The 24,457-nt window shown below is 47.1% G+C and overlaps 1 protein-coding gene across 3 annotated transcripts; it reads left to right on the top strand.

The window, feature by feature from the left end:
• Positions 1-2,562: 2,562 nt before the first annotated feature.
• On the top strand, positions 2,563-8,472 carry LOC135278337 (zinc finger protein 541-like). 3 transcript variants are annotated; one of them, XM_064384895.1, is made up of 8 exons: positions 2,563-2,826; positions 4,048-4,097; positions 4,258-4,397; positions 4,841-4,944; positions 5,497-5,572; positions 5,907-5,995; positions 6,524-6,610; positions 8,097-8,472. In XM_064384895.1, the coding sequence occupies exons 1-8, from the start codon at positions 2,581-2,583 to the stop codon at positions 8,103-8,105; spliced, it is 801 nt and encodes a 266-aa protein (XP_064240965.1). In that variant the 5' UTR covers positions 2,563-2,580; the 3' UTR covers positions 8,106-8,472. The 3 variants fall into 3 exon arrangements, 1 of the variants encoding a protein (XP_064240965.1); XR_010345854.1 differs by having other exon boundaries at positions 5,907-6,610; XR_010345853.1 differs by lacking the exon at positions 8,097-8,472 and adding an exon at positions 7,473-7,535 and having other exon boundaries at positions 5,907-6,610.
• Positions 8,473-24,457: the final 15,985 nt, after the last annotated feature.

Genomic DNA, 24,457 nt, shown 5'->3' with positions numbered 1-24,457 from the left:
GGGAAGAGAAGCCGCAAGCGGGCTGGCAGCGCGGAGTGTCCCTGCTGCCAACCGCGCCAGCCGCCCCAGCCGGCGGGAGGCCCCTTTCCGTGCGGGCAGTGCCAACGGTGCGCAAGTTCCTCCTCCTTCTGCTCCCAGCTGCCCCTTTGGCCTAAAGCACGCTGACCCTTTCCAAAGGCACCACAGGGCAAGCTGAGGCCACTTGCAGGATCGCCCCTGGCAGCCCTGCTCAAGCTTACAGCCCACTTGAAACCCAAACAGCTTCGTTCAAACCCAGCATTCCCAGTGAAACCTTGCCATGCCCCAACAAGACACAGTTTGTACAAGCAGGAACACATGCATCAAAGCTTGCTTTGGTGCTGCTGATCCAATTAAACCTACGATGAAGCAAAAGGAGGAAGACATTTCAAGCAATTGCAACCAGAAAGATCAGACTCACAGTGCTGATCACTTTACAAAGATGTCACAGCCTGAAAAGACGGAAATTCATCCAAAAAGTGAGATCTCGGCGCCTGGCTTCATGGTGTGTATGAAGTTAACAATGGATGGTTTGTTTCCTGTCTTCCAGGGAGTTTGAAACCATCAAGGAGAGGAACAAGCATCCTTGCGTGGGAGAAGACATCACCCACGCAAGGATGCACAGCCTCTCCCCAAGAAGAAAAGGCCAAATTAGCCCTGCACTTGTCCAGGACTAGCAAGAGTTAGGCTCAAGAGGATTAGAAAGAAATAAGATAGCTTTTTAAGATTTTAGGATTCTTTATTCGTCCATTAAATTTACGTGGTAGGAACTTCTCAATTAATTAGTTCAGATACATTAATAATATAAAAGATGTATTAGTACTATTAGATGATAAGTTGTATTAAATTACTAGTAGATTAATAGTATGTTATTTATCATTACATGTAAGAGGTTACGTGTTCACTATGCTCCATCCTTTCTCATTTTGTCTTTGTTGAGACATGATCTGTCTTTATCATTAAACCAAAGTTTGTTCCATTTTGCCTTTTTGTCTGTATGAAATCCCTGAGGCAGTGTTCGTTACATTTCCTTGGTGTTGGAAACACGACATTTGCCCTGAGAGGGCAATGTGGGCACATGAGTCCCCCCCAGGCCCAGCCCCTGGCTCAGCTGGCAGCACTTCCAGAGGCGTGTCCCCATTACTGCCAATGAAATCATGGTGGAGCTTCCTCCTTTGATTCCTGAACGTCTCAGCTGGGAGTGGCTGGGGAGGCTTTGCTGAATTCAATGCACTGGATCTAAAGGAGTGCTCTTGTCTCACTGTACTTGCTGGGATAAAAGTAGTGGGTTGAGGCCTTTTGGTTGCCCAGCAACATAACTTTGTTTCGTTTTGGGGGACAGATGGACTTGAGCACCTTGGAGGACTTTTCTAACCTCTCTGATTCTAGAAAAGAAACATCCACATGCACCACAAAGACACCAGGAGTTCAGATCAGTTTCTCTTTAAAGGACCAGGCTCTGAGCCTCCAGTAATGTCCTCAGCTAAAGCAGAGCAGCTGTGAACCTGATCCTCTCCCTTCTCACAGCTTTGGTATTTGCGCCAAAGAAGAATCCAAGTCACTCTTTTACCGATCCCAGCAAATGGCTCTGCCTAGCAAGGCTTTGGCAGCAGGGGCTGTGGAGGATGGCGGGGGGCGAGGCAGGGGGGAAAGGCCAGGCTGCTTCTGGGAAGTGACCAAAGCTTGCCCTTGCCTGCTGGAGCCAGTGCAGGCGGGTCTGGAGCCTACAAAGTATCTGCCTTGCAGTGGGCCTTGTTCCAGGTGTTTTCCCAGCTGGTGGCTGGCGTAGGTGTAACATGCAGGCTGGGAAGGAAGCAAGATTTGCTTTTGCTTAAACCTTAGGCAGGGAAGCAGTACAAGTGGCTGGGTTTTGCCATATCTGGCACCTAAGTATTCAAACAAAGCTGAAGGTCATTAGTGTGGAAAAGAAATTCTCTTGGTGTTCCTTCCTTAGAGGAATGCCAGAGTAGTAGAGATGAACATTCTCCCTTCTTCAAGGGAGCTGGAAGAGAGACCTAGAAATTCTGCATGACCTGTTGACTACAGCAATGCTGGTGCACTGCCCCAGTGTGTGTGTCCCCATCAGCTCCCCTGAGAAACATCCCGATTCTCCAAGTTTCTGGGATGGGGTGTTGAGGTGAGAGACCAGCTCAGCAGGCCAAAGGAGGGAAAACATCAAGTGACATTATTGGGCACCAGACAATTGAGAAAGGGGGCAGGATGAATGCCGCCACTTGGAGAGAAAGCTCTGCACTTGGTTCTGCATGGAACGATTTGCAAGCTCTAGCTCCTCTCAGAGCCAGAGGAGAGGCAGCGGCAGGAGTCCTTGTGGTTCTGCAGTGCAGGAAATGTGGAATGGGCCCTTGGACAGAGCCAGCCTCCTCTGCCTGTTCAGCTGCAGGCACCTTACAGAGAAGCACAGAGGAGAGCCAGAGCTGTCCCTGCTCTGCTTTTCCCCGTCCAGAGGGCTGAGGAGAAAAGCCCCAATGGGGAGCTCCTCAGAGCAAACTCTCAGCAGAAGAAGTAGAAGGGGCAAAGGTGGCCTATCCCTGTTTCTGTCCCATGGTTCCCCTGGGGTTCTGCATGGAATGTTGGGCTGTGCCCATAGCAACTGCCCTTGTCTGCTGCTCCTGCGGCCGTTGGTGGAACACTGGTGGAGCAGCACTGGAGCAGCAGCTGCAGCATCTGCTCCTGGCTGTCCCTCAGCAGCCACCTTCTGCACTCAGCGCCATAGCTGGCCTCTGCAGCGACATCCTCATCTCCTCGTCTGCCGCCAGGCATCCCCACAGCACTTTGGCACTGTGCAAGGTAAGAAAATACCCATGGGCCCCAAAGCACTCACAGAACAGCAGGAGGCTCCAGCTGGCTCTGCCACCAACCACCACAGACACGGTGTGTGGTCACTTTCCCCAGACGAGGTTGCACATGAAAGCAGGCTGCAACTTCTCCAGGAATAATGCTGCCTCCAGGGGAAATACAGACCTTTCCATAGAGGATGTAGGGAGCTGTCACAGTGCACTTGTAGATTCTCGTCCACTGATCACCTGATTAGAAGTTCTTAGCACCCATTTACGTTGTGGTAACCCCAAAGCCAATTGGTCATTCCGGGGGAGGTCAGGGGTTCAGTGTCCACTAATCCTGTTACACCCTCACTCTGGTCACACCTCCTGCAAAGCTTCAAAAACCAGAAGGATGGGACTTCTCCTCTGGGATGCCTGCCCATCAGAGCATGGAAGCAGTTTGCTGGGCTTGTCTGCAGTACTGGCTTTCATCCTCAGAAATGATCTGGTTGTAGCAATTCTTATGTACTCACATACTTACATCACTTACAGACACTGGAACAATATTCTATTTTCATAGCTTTTTTGATTTTTTTCCACCTGCCTTGCATCTCTTTTCCAGAGAGATATTGCTATAGATTTGTCTGTGTTGTTCAATGTGTGTAGGGCTGGCTCTGCCTCACGGTCAGAGGCAGCTGTGAAATGTCCTCTTGAGTGGTGCTTCTCAGGAACACAATCACAGTATCACAGCATTTTCTGGGCTGGAAGGGACTCCCAAAGATCATGGAGCCCAGCACCTGGGTCTGCTCAGGACAGCCTTAAGAAACCCAGCCTGTGCCCAAGAGCAGTGTCCAAAGACTTTTGGAGCTCTCTCAGCCTTGGTGCTGGGAGCCCTTCCCTGGGGAGGCAGTTCCAGTGCCCAAGCCCCCTCTGGCTGAAGAACCTTTTCCTTCCATCCAACCCAAGCCTGCAGTAGTGCATCTTCCATGCATCCTCTTGGCTCTTCTCACTGGCCCCAAGACTCAAGGCACTCTAGTGCCTGCCCTTCAGCTTTCCTTCTTCAGGAAGCTGCAGACTGCTAGAGGGACCTGCCTCAGAAATTCCAAGTGAAAAACACAGCAATGACACCTAATGGAGGGGAGCTGGGACAGAGGAGCTTGGGGTTTTCAGTGGTGAGGATGAGAAGCAGGCTACCGACACATCTTGGCAGAATGAGTTTTATCTGGAGCGTTGTTTTGATCTCTTTCAGGTGGAAAGGAGAGGCACAATGAAAAGGAAAGTGAGAGCCCACACTGAGCCGTGAGTTTTGGCCTAGGGTTAAAGGACAGCAAACTTGAGGGACAGCGAGCAGGACAGCTGCTCTTTCAGAGTCAGGGTGGGATTGGTCCAAGGCCGTGGCTGCACGCCAGGTGTCTCTTGACCACTTGCCTTTCTTACGTCCTACTCCTTCTTCCTCTAGACACATCAATGTTGGCAGTGACTTTCAGGCCGAGCTCCCCGAGCTGCAGACCGGGCCGCCAAGTGAGGCTGAAGAGCCTGCAACCCTGGTCTGGAAGCCCTTGGAGGAAGACGACCCTGACCTGGATAAACCGGACAGAGGTAGCTGTCTAGCTTTCCTTCCACTCCTGAGATAGTCGGGCATGTAAAATGCTGGTTTTTGGGTAAAATGGCAGCTTTTGGCAGGCTCTGCTTCTCTCCTTGTCATGCCCATCTTCCCTTGTGGAAGTGGTAGGGGCAAGGAGAATGCTCTGCTTTTGCAGCAGAGCAGGAAAAAGAGCAACTGTGCTGCTCTCCAAATGGGTCAGGGGCATCTGCCACTGGAAGAGGGGAGATTGGCCCCCACTCCTTATGCCAAAAGCTGCATGGAAGGGAGAGGCAGCACTAGGTGGGCCCTTGCTTCAGCTGCCCCTTGCTTTGCTCTCCTTTTCGTGCTCTCCAAGCTGCAGGCTTTAGCTCTTGTGCTTTCCTTCTGCCTTGTATGGCAAGCATTCCCCTTTGTTGGCTCAAGGCTGACTTTGGGTGGGTTTTTGTTGTGCTTGCAGTCAGAGAACTGTTGGACATGGCCAGCTCCCGTGGCCTTCCCGGGGCAGCAGCTCAGCTGGAGCTCGCCCTGCACTGCCTGCACCAGGCTCGCGGCAGCGTTCCGGTAGGAAGCGGCTGTTTGGGCGCGGGCAAGAGTGGGCAGGGAATTGATAAGGCCCGGGCAGCGGGACAGCCTTTCCTGGCTGCTCCTTGAAGAAGGGAGTTCACAAGCAGCAGAGCACTCGCTGCCTGCTGTGTCTCGTCCAGCTGCGGCAGGGCTGAGCCCAAATGGCTCCAGCAGGGACAAGATCTCTCCTGGAGGCAGCGCCGCAGGGTCCTGCAGCCTGCTGCCTTGAAAACCTCCTGGAGATCTGTGTTCTCTAAGACATTTTGAGGGGCAATTCCCAGAAGCCGCAGTCAGCTGAGGCAATTCAGGGTGCAGGAGGAGCAAAATCATGGAGTTGGAAAGGAAAATGCTACCCTTGGGAGCAGGAGCCAAGGGCCGGGCAGCAAAAATGAGGGACTGGGAGCAAAGCACAATCTTTGACCCATATGAGATCCAGTGGCCTGAATCCTCAGCTGAAGACGCAAAGCGGCTGAAGGGCAGCATGGGTGGGGTTTGGCTCCTTTTCTGTGTTGTGGGGCAGCTCAAGCCTTTTTCCTTTGCATCTTGCAGGAGGCTCTGGAGATGTTGCTCTCGGGGGGGCCTTCAACAGCTCAAGGCCATCCCTTGGCTGATTATCATTACGCAGGTAACCTAAGCCCAGCTTCTTCCTTCACTGACACATGCTGCCGTGCCCTTAATGGCCGTGTCAAGCATTTCTGCTTCAATTAGTTGTGCTTTAAACCAGCACACGATCTCGCCTTCTCTGGGGGCAGGGAAAGCACCAGCATCGACTCCTTCAGCTTGACTCGTTTTCCATGCTTTTTTCCCTGGGGAATGCCTGCTCTCGTCTTCATCACCTTCTGAGGGAGCAGACATGCACACACGTGAATGACGGCTGGAGCCAGCTTGCTTTCGGCAGCCAGTGGGATCTGCTTCAAGTGGCTAGAGGGATCAATTCAGCTGCTGCTTTTTCTTGCCAGGCTCTGATAGATGGACACCTGAGGAGAAGGAGGCCTTCCAAAAGGCTTTCCACACCTACGGCAAGGATTTCCATCTCATCCAGAAGCAGGTAAAGCCACAGGACATTCCTCACCTTGGCAGATCATCAGAAGGACAAGTTGACTATTGTGGTACCAAATACTGCACCTATGTCCCTCTTTTCTCAAGTACCAAAACTGTTAAAGCAGTCACAGAACAGGACATGGAAGGCCTGCGTGAAAATGGTGATCCGGCCTCTGCAGCCCTTCTCTCCAGGCTGTTTTGGAAGACAAAGCTCTGTTCTGTTAAACTTGTCTCCCAGGTGTGCTGCTGCTTCCACAACACCTTGTGCTGGGATAACTGCAGTGAACGGGGCAAAGAAGAACTCTGCTAGAGGGACTTGGTGTTGATCTGTGCATTATATGTGTTACCACGTAGCATAAAACTCAGTTTATTACATTGCATAATGCCTCTCTGACTCCTGCATATTGATTTCATTTTACACCCTCCTCAATTTTCTCCGTGACTTTAATTCCTACTTTACTCTGTAATCTCGTTGTTCTCCAATGCACCCTACAGGACGGCTGTTTCAGATTCCTTCTTTTTCTCTTCACAACAGATCCCGAGTAAGACCGTGGCACAGTGTGTGGAATACTACTACTGCTGGAAAAAAGAGCAGAAACTTGCCAGCAGCACTCTTGCTCAGGTGAGTGGGAAGAAAATCCAGACATGCCAGCAGGGTCAAGAAACGGGCAGAAGGGCACAAGCCCTGCTGGCAAGCCACGCCAGACACCGCTTTGCCTGGCTCCCTTGGTCCCACGCACTGGGAGAGGCGCAGCAGGTGCTGCCCGGGGCTTTCTTGTGCTGCTACCCTAAAATACGGAATTCTGGAGCACAACTTTGACCCAACAAAGCAGCAGCACCACCACCAAAATGGGCTTTGACTCTCTACAAATCAGTTTCTCAAGGGCTGGCACCCTCAGATTCCAATCAGACCTTTCATTCCCCACTGCTTGCTAACATCAGCCATCTGGGCTGCCTTCATGGAGATGCTGCCAAATTTTAGAGATCTTTTGTAGCACCCCAGCGTATCCCCAAGAAGGAGCTGCCGGTGCCATGGCACCTTTAATACTTTCCTTACCAGCAAAGAACAATTTGCTTCACAGAGAGAGACAGAGAGAGGGAGAGAGAGAGATCATTTTGGGTAGCTGAATATAGGTAATCATGTGTCTTCACTAGTGTGATTGAATGTAAAAGCCATGCCCTAGACATGTGGGGAGGAAAACCAGAGATAAATAGATGTTAGGCAGAGAGGTAGAAATCAGACATGTAGAACTATGGATAGCCACGTATTTATCCCACCCCCTTAGAACTGTGGTAAAGGGGAGTATTTTCCTCCAACCTCCATGGTTGGCAGCCTGCCGCAGCCCCCTGCCATATCCAGCCCTTTTCTCAGCTCTTCGGGGTTTGGAAGAATTTGCTTAGGCCAATAGATTTTTGGGGTGGATGCTGTGAATTCCAGCTTTCTGAGAGGAAGGAAGCACTGATAAGGATTCTTTGATTCCCAGACTGCGGGCAAACGGAAGAGGAGGAAAAGCCCTCCCAGAAAGGAGACTGGGGAGACAGGGAAGAGAAGCCGCAAGCGGGCTGGCAGCGCGGAGTGTCCCTGCTGCCAACCGCGCCAGCCGCCCCAGCCGGCGGGAGGCCCCTTTCCGTGCGGGCAGTGCCAACGGTGCGCAAGCTCCTCCTCCTTCTGCTCCCAGCTGCCCCTTTGGCCTAAAGCACGCTGACCCTTTCCAAAGGCACCACAGGGCAAGCTGAGGCCACTTGCAGGATCACCCCTGGCAGCCCTGCTCAAGCTTACAGCCCACTTGAAACCCAAACAGCTTCGTTCAAACCCAGCATCCCAGTGAAACCTTGCCATGCCCCAACAAGACACAGTTCGTACAAGCAGGAACACATGCATCAAAGCTTGCTTTGGTGCTGCTGATCCAATTAAACCTACGATGAAGCAAAAGGAGGAAGACATTTCAAAGAGTTGAAACCAGAAAGATGAGACTCATGGTGCTGATCACTTTACAAATGTGTCACAGCCTGAAAAGATGGAAATTCATCCAAAAAGGGAGATCTCGGCGCTTGGCTTAATGGTGTGTATGAAGTTAACAACGGATGGTTTGTTTCCTGTCTTCCAGGGAGTTTGAAACAATCAAGGAGAGGAACAAGCACAGAAGAAGACATCGCCCACGCAAGGATGCACAGCCTCTCCCCAAGAAGAAAAGGCCAAATTAGCCCTGCATTTGCCCAGGCTAGCAAGAGTTAGGCGTCAAGAGGATAGATAGAAATAAGATTGTTTTTCAAGTTTTTAGGATTGTTTATTCTTCTATTAGTTTACATGATAGTAATCTCTCTGTTTATTAGCTAAGATATATAAGTATTATTCAAGATGTATCAGTAGTGTTAGATTTAGCAATAAATGTAACAGGTTTGGTGTTTCTATGCTTCAACTTTTCACATTTTGTCTTTGTTGAGACACAATCTGTTTTTATCATTAAACCAAAGTTTGCTCCATTTTGCCTTTCTGTCTCTATGAAATCCCCAAGGCAGTGTTCATTACATTTCCTTGGTGTTGCAGGCACGGCATTTGCCCTGAGAGGGCAATGGGGGCACATGAGTCCCCCCCAGGCCCAGCCCCTGGCTCAGCTGGCAGCACTTCCAGAGGCATGTCCCCATTACTGCCAATGAAATCATGGTGGAGCTTCCTCCTTTGATTCCTGAACATCTCAGCTGGGAGTGGCTGGGGAGGCTTTGCTGAATTCAATGCACTGGATCTAAAGGAGTGCTCTTGTCTCACTGTACTTGCTGGGATAAAAGTAGTGGGTTGAGGCCTGTGGTAATCGGTGGAAGAAATGCGGCACTCAGTATGAGTGATCAGCAAATCTCAAAACTTTATTGATAGGCACATACATTTATATTGGTGCTAATGAGGCCAATACATATTGCAAAAGGCGAGCTCATTATTGGTTAGTTACTTATCAGCTAACTACGCCTACCTTAGCATTCTTGTGGCTACTATGTTGCAGCTGTCCACATCTTTTCTTCATATTTCTAACTAACCATCCTCTCCCCCATCCTGATGTTGCACCAAGGGCACAGTGCCCTTGCCAGGTTTGGACACTGACTGCTGACTCCTATCCTCATCTCCTTCTTGCTTAATTAAGGGTATTATATCAGTGTGACCTTTGTCAACTGGCTAGCTGTTCACAAAATCCTCCACACTTCCCCTGTTTTTCTGTTGCACAAGCATAGTCTGATTAGATGCAGCAAGTATCATTTTTTGAACCATGTTGTGTAAGCACATGCAAAAAACAAGGCAAAACTAACACTACTAACAAAGCTATAATGCCTACTATAATGATGACTCTAAGAATAGAGTGCAACCATGATCCCAAGCCTAAAGATTTGAGCCATTCATCAATACCAGAGCCCGATTCTACCTGTAAGTTTCCAATTAACCTTCGCAACTCAGAGAGCTGGGAGTGGATGGACTGGGAATGATCAGAGAGGTTCATGCAATGCATGCCCTCAAATTCCTCACAACCATGGCCTTGTGCCAGTAAAAGGAAGTCAATTGCAGCTCTATTCTGAAGCGTTGCATGGAGAATAGAATCAACATCAAGCAAAAAGCTAGAAAGTGCCAAAGAAGTGGCATTAGTTTGTTTAGCAAGCCAGCATCGTAGCTTGTTTAAAATGGCATGGGCACCTGCTGCTGATACCCCTGGAGCCAAAAAGGATGCTGCCACTATGGCCCCTGGGGACCAAAGTTTTACATCATCTTTGCAGTCAGCAGTAAATGCAGGGGCCATTCTTTTAATTCTATGATAGCGGTGGCTCATATTCAGGATCATGGATGTATTGGGTGTGAGTAGAGACAACCGTGCAATTGTACATGGCCCCCCGTTCAGCATCGATGGGACACTGGGCCAAGCACGGTCCCCACATATTAAAAAGAAACCTGCTGGTAATTGAATAGGGTCATTTGATGAGATTGACACCCTCTTTGTGGTATAATTGCACCAAGTTGTTGCATTACGGTAAATGGCCATGCTAGAAGTTACAATAGTAGAATAGTTCTTGGCTGGCAGCTGACTTTTATGCTTAAACCTAAGGCATGCATCCACTATCACTGAGCCTAACAGTTCCAAATCTTGGGGTTCCTGCGGTGCTATAGGAAAATGAGAAATCCATTGGTCCCAGTTATCTACACTGACCCTGGCGTCATTGGTTTTGCAGGTGGGTATTTTTGATGGGCATGGCCAGGGATCTGCCGGTAGTCCAATCAAACGGTAAATGGATTGCCGGGAGAAGATAATGACAAGCAAATAGCCTCCTGGTTAGTTAAATTTGCCATGGTGATCCAAATATTAGTCTTGGGCTGAGGTGGGGCCCATGCTTGATGGGTTCTCACTCCTTTGGCAATGTCTGGGCTGTCTATTAAGAGGGTAAATATGAGTAAAACAGCAGCATAAGTCTGCCACATCACCCTGATTTTCCCGGGCGCTGTTTTGAACCATCCAGACATTTGGGAAATTAACAGGTTGCTCACAAACTGTTAAGAAAGTCTCTTCTTTCCTTTCCCCTTTTTCTTTCTCAAGCTGCCCAGACTTAATCTTTTTAGAACCCTTAAACAATCGTCCTACGCTTGGTTGGGATCTTGATCCCCCAGAATCGGACTTACTACATCTAACTGGGAGAGGGGAATACCCCAACCACACTTAGACAGTAAGATACACAATTGAGATTGCTGTAAAGTGTGTTTGGCAAAGTGCTGTGTTTCCCACCTAAACCATGCGAGAATTTTCTGTTCTGGGGACTCATAGAGCTGTAACCCTTGGCAGCCAGGTAACCCTGTAAAGGCCTGGAGTTCTGCTTGCCAGGAATCCCACTGCCAATAAAATGTACAGCTTCTGCACCACAGCTCAGGTAACTGGGACTGAAGCACCCACTTAGTTTGCTGACAAGCCCCGCAAAAAGGCAATATCCATGCAGCACACTGAGTATTTTGACACTTAATACAAGCTAATCTCTTAGGCCTTCTACGATAAAACGTATGAAGCGATGGAAGCAGGCTTAGTATATTGTCTAGAGATTGACACCGATCAATCGCTCGGTCAATGGCAAAGCTACAGTGTCCTTTCAGCTTGAGAAGTATCGGTCGAATGGTGATCAGCAGCTTTGCCTCCACTCGCCGACGGTCCTCTTCGCTCAGTTTTCTGGGGTCTGGTTCCATCTAACACGGCTGCTGGGGTCCATTTAGCAGCTACCCACAAGGATCCTGTAGGGGTAGAAACACAAAGATATCCACGGCACCAGTATAATACCTTAGCAGGACCTTGCCATTGTCCTGTCTTGGGATCTCTGTATTTTACCCATACATCCTGCCTCACACTATCTTTCTCTGTTACATAATGATGAATTACAGCAGGAACTTTGCTTTCCCCAAAAACACACAGGTGCTTTAAGACAAATAGACACTTTAGCAACCTTTCTTGCGGCTCTCTAATATCTTTGTATTTACCTAGATATCTTTTCAGGGTACCATTAGCTCTTTCTACCATCACTTGTCCTGTCGGGGAATTAGGGATGCCTGTCACGTGTTCTATCCCCCACATTTGCATGAACTGCTTTATTCTTTTGCTGCAGTAGGCAGGCCCATTGTCTGTCTTAATACGCCGTGGCACTCCCATTACTGCAAAGCAGCTACTGAGATGCCTCTCTACATGCCCTGCTTTCTCACCAGTCTGTGCTGTGGCCCATATAAAATGACTACAGGTGTCTATAGTAACATGCACATACTTTATCCTTCCAAACTCAGCAACATGTGTGACATCCATTTGCCAGGTCTCATTTGTATTCAGCCCTCTGGGGTTAACTCCTAGACCTAACCCGCAGCCCCCGTTATGATGACTACATATGGGACAGGCTTTGACTATTGCCCGTGCCTCTTCCATAGATATCTGAAATTCTCTATGGAGGCCTTTTGCATTTTGGTGAAACATGGAGTGTGCTTCTCTGGCCACAGTCTGCCTGGGAATTGGAGTCACATGTGTGATTGAGACTAGCTTATCTGCTCAGGCATTACCCTTTCCTAGACCAATATCCCACTTATGACTTCTGATATGAATGACAGAGAAAGGATACTTCCTCAGCTTAATTGCCCTCTGTAACTGTATAAACAGCTCATGTAACCTCCTGTTTTGAACCTCTTTTATAGAGGCATCTTCTATTCGCTCGCATACTCCAGCAACGTACAAAGAATCTGTCACTATATTGAGGGGCCCAGAAAAATGCATCATGGCCCAAACAACAGCCAATAACTCCATGGTTTGTAAAGTATCCAATTCGGAGGCCTGGAGAATCTGATGGTGCCATTGTCCCTTTTCCTGCCAGGTCACTGCAGCAATTCTGGATTTTCTTCCTGCATCTGTGTAGGCTGTTATGGCATCCGCCAGGGGTTTCTGTGACCTTTTTGGGCATTGAGTCCAACCCCATTGCCCTACCCAATTCAACGGTATATTGGGGATATCATCAGTGGCGATCACACTTCCGGCTCCTAACAGTGCCTCTTGTAATTCCATACTGTTTATCAGGTACCAGGTCAATGTATCTTTCTTCATTGGTACCCGTATCTGAGCAGGCTCCTTTCCCATGATCTGTAGTGTCCGTTCACAACCCTCCTTGATGAAATCAGCCAAAATTTCGATTTTTTGAAAGAGGGTTTTATGCTGTTGAAGTGGAGGAGATATCCATTCCAAGGCCCACGCCTCCCCCGTTTTTCTGTTTTGCTGAGTAAGTGCACCTAGTAAGTATTTAGTTCCACACCAAACTGTCAGCTGTATAGGGAGGTTAAGGTCTCGTCTCCGGACACTGCCCTGTGTCACACAGTCCAATATCTGTCTGTCTTCTTTGCTTGTTGAATGGTCAACATTTCTCTTGCTCTTGATAGAGTTTCACATTCTTCATTGAAATCCATCTGGACTTTGCACCTGTTAAAACACAAACAAATCCCATGTCCCCGCAGGACTGAAGAATTTTCTCAAAATCCTAGAGGTGAAGAATGGGTCCTGGTTTCATTTTGCAATGTTACATAGAGAAATGTTAAGATAAGAGTAATTAGGAATAAATTCAGATAATACACACCATCAACAACACATACAAGATCAGAAAATTACCAAACACTACAACACTGAACTCTTATCCCAGAGTCTGTGACAGCTGATAAACCTTAAAATGACAGAGAATTGGAGAAATCATGTCCGGATTCATGTTTCTCCAAATCACCTCTGAAAATGGCTCAGCCGTCATAGATGGTCAAATTGCCAAGTCAAAAGGACTTGAATACTATTTGATGCAGAAAACATCTGGGTCGATTGTCAGTCACTCTATCCAAATAGATTCAGAGCTTGGCCAGAGCCCGAACTCTAATTGGTGAGTATCACTTAACACATTTTTTAAACAGGACTTTTAAAAACAGCTGTTATAAACAAGAAACCTCAGGGTTACAAACCAATCAAACCAGCAAATAATTGAATCCTTCTGAAGTTTCTGTCAAGACAGAGATTTTCTAAACACAGCACACTTCTTGAATTCTCTGCTGGAGTATTTCTGTAATAATAATAAAAGAACCACAAAACTGGCAATTTGGATAAAAACCCTCAGAAACATCTAAATAGTTAGGAAATAAAAAGACAGGATCTTGAAGAGACACGTGTCTTGCAGGTGATCACACAAAAAAAATAGAAAAACACATGAAAGCCGGCTGCAAACACCACAACAACACACCAACAACAACTCTCATCACAAAAATCTGAAAACTCCCTAACAAGAAGTGCTTGAAGGGGTTAAGACAACCTTCCCAAAGTATTCATCTAGTATTAACAACAATCGCTATCTATCAGCATTACTTACAAAAACCGAAAATAACAAAGGTTATAAACTTAATATAAATAATTCTTAAAACTTTGAATCATTGGGGAATCGACTGATGACCCCACAACAGGATCTGATTCACCTTTCCCAAATGCTTTGTCTTCCAAGACACCTTGAGTAATTAAATCTTTACTAATACTTTCATCTTTACACGACATTTTGTTTCCCAGGGAATAATTTTTTATAATAAAAGCAGTTCCCCCTTTTTTTTTTTAATTTTGTTTTGTTGCTTTTTGTTGGTTTTTTTTGTTTTTTTGATGAATCCAGGTGGCATTTTGTTACACTGAGATTTCTTACTGATTGACAACAATCATTAACTGAAGGATAACAGGCTGGTAAAGCTGGACAGTTCGCAGAGATATTTTAAAACAAAACTGAGAAAGATGACAGATAATTTCAAACACAAATAATTTCACTTAAAATAAGGACAGTACAAAAACAATTCGCACATTTACATCCATTTATCTAATGCCATCTCTTAATGAATAGAAGAGAGCAAAGACCATAAAGACCATAGTATACAGAAATATTACAGTTTAAATCTTCTCACATGTAGTCCAAACAGAAACTAGGAAGTTTATTTAGATTCTGTTCCCTTAAAAGGTTGTTCCTGCCTCAGGTAAGGGAAAGGCAATGAAGTCATCAAACTTTAAGCCATCAAACCCAAATACTCTACCACTTTTAAAAAAGCAAACACATTTACAAAAAAACCACAAAACGGTAAACTAACTGTAAAGCCTGTGGAACAGTTGGGTGAAGTGCCCCGTGAAACATCTGCTGCATTTTCTGTGGAGTTGCCCTTTTTTTTTTTTTTTTTTATGAAAAGCTGGATAAAGCACTGTGTGAATTTTCAGAAGTTTTCCATCCTGATCTTGAAGAAAATTCCTGACCTGTTTTTTCTCAGACACTTGTTTGAATTGCTGCGATGGGCTGGCTGCTGTGGTTGCCAGGCAGCTGTGACAGGGCGGTGCCTTGAGGAATGTCAGCTCCCGCCCCGTCTCCACCTGCTCCAGCACAGCCTCAGCCTGTGCCACCTCGGGGGTGTGGAGAGGAACGCCCTCGCCCGGACCCGCGCAGCCCCGTCTCCTTTGGGCTCCGCTCTGCCTGGATCTCCGCTCGGGCTGGTTCCCCCTGGCTCTGCGCCAACACCCACAGCCAGCAGGAGAATGTCCCACACCGCTGGTGCTCTTGTGCGCTTGCAAAAAGTGAAAAAGCCCTCCCAGCTCCAGCTTTCGGGTTTCGTGTTACTGGTGCACGTCCGCGCCGCTATCACTGGCACTGCGCTTGTCGCTGCCGTGTATTCGGCCCCCGCGTCTCACCTTGGCTGGCCCGGCCCTGGCTGGCACTTCCCTCGCGATCTGTGCGCTTTCTCCACGGACAGCTGCCGTGTGAGTTTTTGTCACCGTGCGCGTCACTGGACCCGCGGTGCGCGTAAGTGCCGCCGGCACCGAGCATGCCACCACTGCCACACGCGTTCTCGCCGCCGCGTCTGCCCCGGGCTCTCCCGCGGCCCCTGTCGCACTCCTGGTCCCGAACTTATGCCACTCTGTTAATTCATGTACTGTATAAGGATTTTGAGAAACTCCTTGTGCATACCCGTAAGCTAACAACTGTGGGAGCTCGTTCTGCAAATCTATGTCCTTAACCTGATGCTTTTTTAAAAAGCAAGTAAATAAATCATATTCTGCTTGCCTTTCCATTTCCATTTTTGAGAACATCAACGTTTTTGCAGCCCTTCAAGGTCTCGGCAGCACATATTGGCCGGGCTCTTCTATAAGGTCACCCAGGGCACGGCACCTTTCCCTTTTTCAGCAATGCTTATTCGCCGTCCTTGCTGCTGTAGGACCCGAACTCGTTCACCGATCCACCGTGGTTGCCGTTACCGGTTTCACGTCCAGGGTCACCATTTGTGGTAATCGGTGGAAGAAATGCGGCACTCAATATGAGTGATCAGCAAATCTCAAAACTTTATTGATAGGCACATACATTTATATTGGTGCTAATGAGGCCAATACATATTGCAAAAGGCGAGCTCATCATTGGTTAGTTACTTATCAGGTAACTACACCTACCTTAGCATTCTTGTGGCTACTATGTTGCAGCTGTCCACATCTTTTCTTCATATTTCTAACTAACCATCCTCTCCCCCATCCTGATGTTGCACCAAGGGCACAGTGCCCTTGCCAGGTTTGGACACTGACTGCTGGCTCCTATACCCATCTCCTTCATCCTTAACTAACGGTATTATATCAGTGTGACCTTTGTCAGCTAGCCAGCTGTTCACAAAATCCTCCACAGTGGAGGGCTGAAGGGGGAAGCTTTGTCCCTCAGCCTTGAAGTCTTGTTGAGGAGCTGCTTGTGCTCTGGGGGACGCACACCAATGATGTTTATCCAAGCCCTGCAGATTCATTCCTGAGCTTCCTGACTCGCCACAGAGACTTTGAGGCTGTCATGTTGGGGCACAAATTTCAGTCTGGGAACTTCTTGAAATGCTTCAATTACTCTGTTTTTGTTTGGTGTTTTTTTAGGGGTTTTTTTGTTGTTGTTGTTGTTTGTTTGGTGGGTTTTTTTGTTTTGGTTTGGTTTGGTTTTTTGGGTTTTTTTCCTTGCAGAATTATTGCCATAATCTTTTGCTTCCAGAGAATCTTTTCCATGTCTTTAGGAAACTTCTCTCTGCTAGGCTCCCAGATGAGGCCAATTCCCAGGTTCCTTCCCACACTGAGGTGTAGGCCATGTTTTCCACTCTCCAGCTGGAACAGAAGAAAGCAGAGAGTTTGCTGTTGTGGGAGAGCAGCTTCTCTTTCCTGCCTGCTTTCTCTTTGGGACAGGTCGGTGTGTGCTCATTAGATAAAGGCAGGTTTAAACTCTGGAGGAGTTGTGTTCCAAATTGCTCCCTCCTCGAGCTCTTCTGTGGGCATCCTTGGACAAAAGGCCTCTTGGTGGGAGCTCCCAGTGGCAGGTTAAGGAAGGAGGTTGATATTTCAGGGCTGTGACTGCTGAAAGCAGCTGGTTTCCAGAGGTGTCCAGAGCTGGGAGTGGCTCCTTTTCTCAGCTGCCTGCAGAAAAGGAAGTTGCCAAGTGAGAATTTCCTTTGCAGAGATGGCCATCAGGGATTTTTCCAAGAGAAGGGCTGGCAGAGAGGCAGGTCTGGTGCTAAAGTGGCTGTGTGTTTGTTTTGATAGTGGGGAGGGTCGGAGATGCAGACACAGACACCAGCTGGAGGAATAGTGTCATTTACTGCAATGCAAAAGTGCAAGAAAGAGTCAGAAAAGGAGAAGCCAAGCAATGCACCCCAGCATTATTACAAAAGGTTGCCTCTAGTGGTTAAGAAAGATACATCAGCAGATACCCCAATGCTTTCCCCTTCATCCAGAACGGCACATCAGCTGGGGGAAGCTGTCCCAGCCAAGCCCTGGAGAGCCACGGCCGGGAACTGGGAAATCCTGCAGAGCCTCCACCTTTGCTGGCCACGAGGCTTCCGAGTGCGCTGTGAGAGCAGCCCGGCTTTGACAGTGCTGGACAGGCAACGTGACAGAGCTTCTTCTGGGGGACATCTGATTTCATTCTCCTCTTGGTTTTCTGCCCGAGCCTGCCCAGGGCTCAAGGAGGAGCCAGGGCCAGGTGTGGCCTTGTCCATTTTCCTAATGCAGAAAGGTGCAGACGTGTTTCCCCAGTGAATGGATGCATTGATCCTTTTGATAGCAATACTTGGTTAAGGAGCAGATACACAGCACATTTGGTTGGAAGGGTCACCTAGAGGGCAGCTTTGGCTCAGGTCCTGTTGTTGAGGCTTCAGGCAGGGTCTGAAGTTCAGGCTTCAGTCCTTCAGTATTTTGTGGTGCAAATCATTGCTGTGCAGAGCTGGAAACAAACAAGTCTGTCTTTAGCACATTTGAGACAGGGAAGAGGATTAGCCCTGCAAGGCCAGGCTAGGGCCAAGAGCAGAAGGCCAGCAGCCTGCATTTGCCCACAGGGAGCCCTCCAGAGCACGAAGCCACTCCTGGCCAGGGGCTGAGGTGCCCGAAGCTGCCTCCCCGCTGTGCAGCTCTGCAGAGCTCGCGCAGCGCCGGGTCCTGGGCAGCTGGACAGCCCGACTGCCCTGGAGCACAGGGAGTGTCCCAGAGAGAAGCTGCTGCCCTTTGCTTTGCAACTGTTTCACAGGGTCCTGTCATTAATCCATAGTGTCTGATATGTTTTCCTTTTGTCTCCCGTATTTAACACAGCTTTTTGATAAAATGGACTGATGTAGCTACTGCTGGTGGTGGTGCTTTTGTCTGCAGGTGAGGGCAGGTGATTTGAGCCAAGGACAGAGTCCACTGTTAACATCCCAGCTTTGCCAAGTCAAGGAAACCTCTCACAATTGGGCTCATGGTGCTGAGCAGTTTTCCTAGTTTTTGGAAAGCTTTGACCTTAAGAAACCCAGCAGATTTTCCTCCATGAGGATACCAGCAGTAGCATGATGCCAATTTTTTCCACCTCTTCTCTGTGTCTTTGTGCTTTTAGGAGTTCCTCAGTGCCCAGCAGGAATGAAAGGACCTGTGATGATGTGATTTGAGAGCTCTGTTGTTCCTTGCCACATGAGTGTTCATGACAAGCTGGACACCCCACTCGTGGCTCTGTTGAGTTAAATTCATCCCAATTCTGTGCAAACAGCAGCCCCGAGGTGCTGAGGAGAGCAAGGACAGTGGGTGGGTGTGCATGCACACAGCCGGGGCTGATTGCTGTGTGGGCAGAAGCTTTTGGACTGCTGTACATCTTCACTCTCCCAAGTTGGAGGAATATATCAAATCTGTACAAAATAAAAACATTTATCAAAATATACCAAAATGTATCACACAACACATATGAATTTATTATATATGTAATTTGTCATCTGTAGACTACATACTATATATTTTAATATAGATACTATAATAAACAGAAAATATAAAATATAGACTTGGTCTTTTTCTCAGCCATTGCCTGTGGGTCATACAGACCATCTCCTGGTGTTACTGCATTTGTGTCTTCTGGTACTACTTATTATAGCATCCATATCCCTGGTAGTTCCTTCAGGGAACTTCACACAAAGGGCTTCCATCATTTCAGTGCTTGTCAGAACTTGTTCCTTCCCGGTTCTCCAGCCTCTTTCTGGATTTTGGAGCATCTCAGCACTTGTGTCCATGGCCCTTCCTTCATCCCCAGCCTGCAGCAGTCACAGTCACTGCTGCCTCCCCCTTGCTGCAGCTCATTTGCCCAAGTGCTGCCAAAGGCAGCGGAGCTGGCTCAGGATCCCTGTTGGCTTCTGGGCTCTGGGATGAGCTTCAGGGGGACACTTGGAGCTCTTCCTGAAGAGCTGCCCGTGGGATGGGGGGTGGATTTGTCCTCCCCAGGTGGCTCCTGCTTGGAGTTCTGCTCTCAGTGTAGCCCCGGAGTTTTCTCAGCAGACCTTGGCAGCGAGTTCTGAGCCAACGTGTGGCTCTGCTGCCATCCCAAATCTGCGCTGCCCTTGCCCAGCCTGAGTGCAGGTGGGGCCTGTGCTGGGCATGGCCGGGGATTTCCATGGCCCAAATCCTGCAGCATTTCCATCTGCTCCTGGCTTTGGGTAGCACAAATCTACAGTTCCTTCAATTGAATCATTACATTTATTGCAGATAGCTACACCTGCACTAGTAATGTACAAATATGCAAAAAACCCTTTAGTTTAAAAATGAAATTTGTTTTAAATTGCTACACTTGTGCTGCCAATGTATAAACATGCAAATATCAATTTAAGTTTAAATCTAATTCTTTTTGAGATAATTGTGCTTTGTAAATATATACAAATATCAACTTCAGTTTAAAAAATTAGTTTATTGCAACTCTACAACTCACTATACACAAATATGAATTGAAGTTTAACAATTAAATTTTTTACATATTACTACAACTGTACAGCCCATATACAAATACAGGAATGTGGGAACTCAGTACATCACTCCGGATGTCCAGAGCTACCGAGACAACCCTTGGGGGGCTCGGAGGCCCTGGAATGTTGCCAAAAGTACCTGGTGGCTTGACTTTGATCCTTTTAAAGAAATGACACCTGAAGGTGAGGAGATGAGAGAATTTCATGTCTGAATGGTGAGGGGATGTTATTCACTTGTTAGAACTTAAGTTAGAATGCACTGTACAGGGGGGTTTTATGTATTGTACAGGGGGGTCTAGAATTCTGTACATGGATCAGGAGTCCCAAGATGGAGGAATTTGGGCGTGCCCTGTCCTTCTTCTTTCTTCTCCTTGGCATCCATGTTCAAGATGATGTTGGCATGTGTGGATTGGTTCATAGAAAGAGTACACTTGCCAACAAGGGCAGAAAGTATTGGGAAGTAAAGGTAAATATCGAATACGTAATTTTCATTATAAAAGAGACAACCGCCTCGTGGGCGAGAGAGAGTGCCTTTGGCTGTCTTGCTGATCTGACCTCGGCTGGACAGACAGAAAATCTTTGTAGATAAGAAATAATAAACTCGACTGAAGACCTAAAAGCAAGAGTCCAGACTCCTTCTTCAAGAGCGCGGCCTACCCAGAACCACTTTTTCCCGTGCTGGGGCAGAGACAAGCAACAGCCGACCCCAGCACAGGAATATCAATATCCCTCTCTAAAGAATCTCAGATCCAGAATGAAATAAATACAATTTTAGAACTATGCAACTCCATATATATTTAAGTAGAAGTAAATACATATATATCCATAAGAATATATAGATGTAAATATGTATTACGTATTTCATTCCATATATGACTTATAATACACACATAACAAACATATCTATAAATATACAAATATCAATGGATCAATAAAAAAATCCATACAACCCCAGCAATAGAACTACACAGCTACAAAAATGTACAAGTATGTAAATATAACTACAGGTGTAAACCCATCAATATCCATGCATCAATATAACAATATACATACACAGATACCTACACAAATATCAGTCAACGTATGTAAATATCCCTACACTTGTAACTATCCAAGTCTAACTCTACCCATCCATAAACAGAACCAGATCAGCAGGGATTGCAGCCCCCCATGTTCCCAGGCTCTCCCTCGGTCTCCTCCTCCCGTGCAGAGCAGCTCTCCTGGACAGGGACAGCAGATGGGACATCTGGGAAGCAAAGGGAACACTGAGTCAGTATGGGGACGTTTCCCTTGGCAGCAGCTGCACTTCCATCAGGGAAGAGGAAATGTCAGAGCCTCCCCAGGAGGATCAGAAGGAAAAGCAGCCGAGCAGGCCAGGCTGTGCTGAGCTGTTCACTTCTTTCAGGCATCCCAGTTGCCCTGGGGGAACTCCCTCATGTCACGTTATTGAACCACCTCTGCACTTACCTAGACTGTGGCCCCCAAATCAAGCAGTATTTCTGTCTCCAGCTGCTTGCACCAATGACAGGGAACGTCCTCTGACAGCGCTGGGGCACAAAGTTACCTTCCACAGCTCATCTGACAGGGCCTTGCTCTTCCTCAGCTTCCTGTCTTTCTCCTTATCTTCCACTTGGAATTTTTACAGCATTTCTTTTTCTTTCCCCTTGATCAGTGCTAAAATGAATATTTCTCTTCTAAGCTTGAGTTTGTTCAGTGATCCTGTCAAGCATTTTCTCAGAAGCCTTTCTCATGGAATTGAGTGTTAATTTCAGCAGTTTTGGTGATTTTCTGTGTGATTTCTGCAAATCTTCTGTTCATTATGGCACCACTTAGGAAGGTACAAAGAGAAAAAGGATGTTTCTGTAAGTCAGTCCACTGGTGGAATATTCATGGGTAGAGAGAGTGATTAGCTGCATTTTACATGTACTCCTAACCTGAAAGTGCAACAGGTAACTTGGGGAGAAATCAAAGCCAGATCTCTCCTTCTACCAGCCTGTATTCAAATGTAAAGTAAGTAGAGCAGGGTGAGAATGTTAGTGCTCCATTAGTGCATCCATAGATTCCTGCTATGCCTGGGAACCTGATGCTCGGAGTCTTCCGCGTTTAGGGGAACTGCATTTCAGCGAACTGCATTTCAGCAAAGAGAGTCCCTGTTCACAGGCACCAAAGGGAAGAGGGTCCCACGGAGAGTTGGCCGAGGAACGACACTCACAGCCCATGTGGCTACATGCTGCTCCCCTTTTTTAAGCAACTTTGGCACATTTATCCTTCTCTAGACACTGTCTCAGGCCACTAATGCTTAATGCTCCTTGGTTCAGTAGCTGCATTCACACATGCATGTTAATTACTGATTGGCTGTCACACCATAAGCATCTTTAGCTAAGGTGTGCCAAATTAGCAGTTCCCACTTGTGTGTGTTTGGCATTTGGTTTCATCTGGGCACAATGCTCCTTCTTCCTTGATGTATCTGTTGGAGGACAGTACATGGTCTGTCTCGTTCTGGGGACAGTACATGGTCTTCAGAGTAACTGTGTAAACTGCAGACCAGATTTTCCAATTCTCACAGGAGAATGCCATGGCCTTGTTCAGCCAGGAACCCTTCTACAGTTTGTGGACCCATTTTCTGTATGGCCAGAGGCTTTTCCTTGCCACAAAAAAACCCCAACAGAAAAACAAAAAAACCCCACAAACTTTCAAATACAAAACCAAACCAAACAAAAAAACAAACAAACAAACAAACAAACAAAAGACCCAAAACAAAACCACCACCCAAAATCAACAATAGCAACAATAGCAAAAAACCCAAACAAACAAACAAACAAACAAAAACCCAAAAAACCAAAACAAAACAAAAAGGTAAAAAAAATAAAAATCAAAAAACCAAAAAACAAACCAACTCAAAGAATTACCTCAAGTAGTAATAAAAGAAAAACTACTAAGATTAGGATTCATTTATTCCTTTTGGAATGTCATCCATAGAGATTCTCATTTCAGAGCTGAAACTGTACAAAAGTTATCTAAAACACTCCCAGTTAAATGGGACCTACTCAGCCCATGGAGGTCATTCCCAGCAGCAAGACTGAGAGAACAAATCAGAGTCTAAAACCAGAAATGAATAAAAGTGGCCAGGAAAACTCACTGAAGTGGCCACCAGTGCTTCCCCTTGCTCTCTTGAGGTGCAGAATTCCAGTGGCTTCTAAAGAAAAAGTGAGCCCATAGGAAATGCTCTATGGAAGGCACTATAAAGTTCCAATGCTTTCTAGAGAAAATCATATGATAGGAAATGATAATTTCAGTCCCTTATCATCTTCTTGGAAAGTGCTCTCATTTTTCCACAAGTCTCTGCTGTGACCAACCCTGGTGACTTTGGATACTCAGGTACATCCTCATCAGCCTGGGGACTGTGTCTTATGTCAGAAAGCACAGCAACAAGCCACCTAAAGAAAAGTGGAAAGGACCATTTGAAGTGTTCCTAAGCACTCCTGCAGCAATAAAAGGGGATGGGATCAGTACATTGATACACCTGTCCCCAAGGGAAGCCAGCCCCAACACATAAGGGACTGGAGGGGAAAATATAGATGAGAATTTGAAGCCTCAATTTGTTAAGCATGGAAATAAAACTTTCTAATGCAGTCTAGAGTGAGTTAGAAGAAATCCCATCAAGGGAAAGATATATCATGAAGGGGTAACCATGAAAAGTCCTCAGTCTCAGCCCAGCCTGGGCAGCAGCACTCTGGCACGCTCTGTCAAGCAGCAGCAGCCAGCAAGCCCAGGGGAGGCAGCCCAGCACAATTCACCCCATGCCCCCCACGGCAGCGTCCCTGGGGCTGCTGCACTGCAGAGCTGGAGGAGCACCCCTGAGCAAGGCAAAAATGGACCCAAGTCTCAGGGTTTAGGAGGTGACATTTTCTTGAACTTGGCTTGAAGGAGAGCAGAAGGGCAACAATGGCTCAGGTGTTCAATCACAAAACACCCCAAGGGCTCTCAGGTACAGGGACTCAACATCATTGGCTTGGAGACAATGGAGGAATTTGTGGAATGCTCTGCAAGGAAGAAAGGGGCATTCATAGCCACCTTTGAGTGTTCCCAAATATTATCCTCCCTCAATCAATTTCATATCCTTTCCCTAAAGACGCTTACAGCCTTGCTGGCAACAGCTCTACCATGTCAGCTGAATGAATACATGGAGGAAACTTAGGAAAAGTCTCAAACATCAAAGTCCCCATAGGTTTGTGCTGGAATCAAGATCTGTGTCTCTCTAGAAAGGCTGCTTGAGACAGATTAGTCTTAAAAATGCTAAGAAATTGACAGCATTTCCATAGGGACACTTGAACTGAATTTCCATTTAAAATCCATTGAAGTACCTTGCCTCCAACATTACTCCAAGTGTTTTAGAAAACTCTTACAGAGATCTGGATCTTTCCTGGCTCACTGACAAGGGGAGGCCATGATCTCCAAGCAGTCCTGAGAGCTGCTTCAGCTGACAGCTTAGAGCAGCCCATGTGCACTCCTCTGCAACCCTCCAAAACAAGGTCATTTGGGGACAGGTTTGTCCAACTTCTAAGCCTTTGACAACTTTGGCAAAGAGTTTGAATTTAACAAGAAAGGTCAAAAACCACCCCTACACTTATCATAAAGAATTTCCATCCACTACCATCTTTTCTTAAAATGAGCTCAACT

The sequence above is a fragment of the Passer domesticus genome, chromosome 11 (genome assembly GCF_036417665.1).
Source record: "Passer domesticus isolate bPasDom1 chromosome 11, bPasDom1.hap1, whole genome shotgun sequence".
Taxonomy (NCBI): domain Eukaryota; kingdom Metazoa; phylum Chordata; class Aves; order Passeriformes; family Passeridae; genus Passer; species Passer domesticus.
This window is presented reverse-complemented; position numbering and strand designations above follow the sequence as displayed.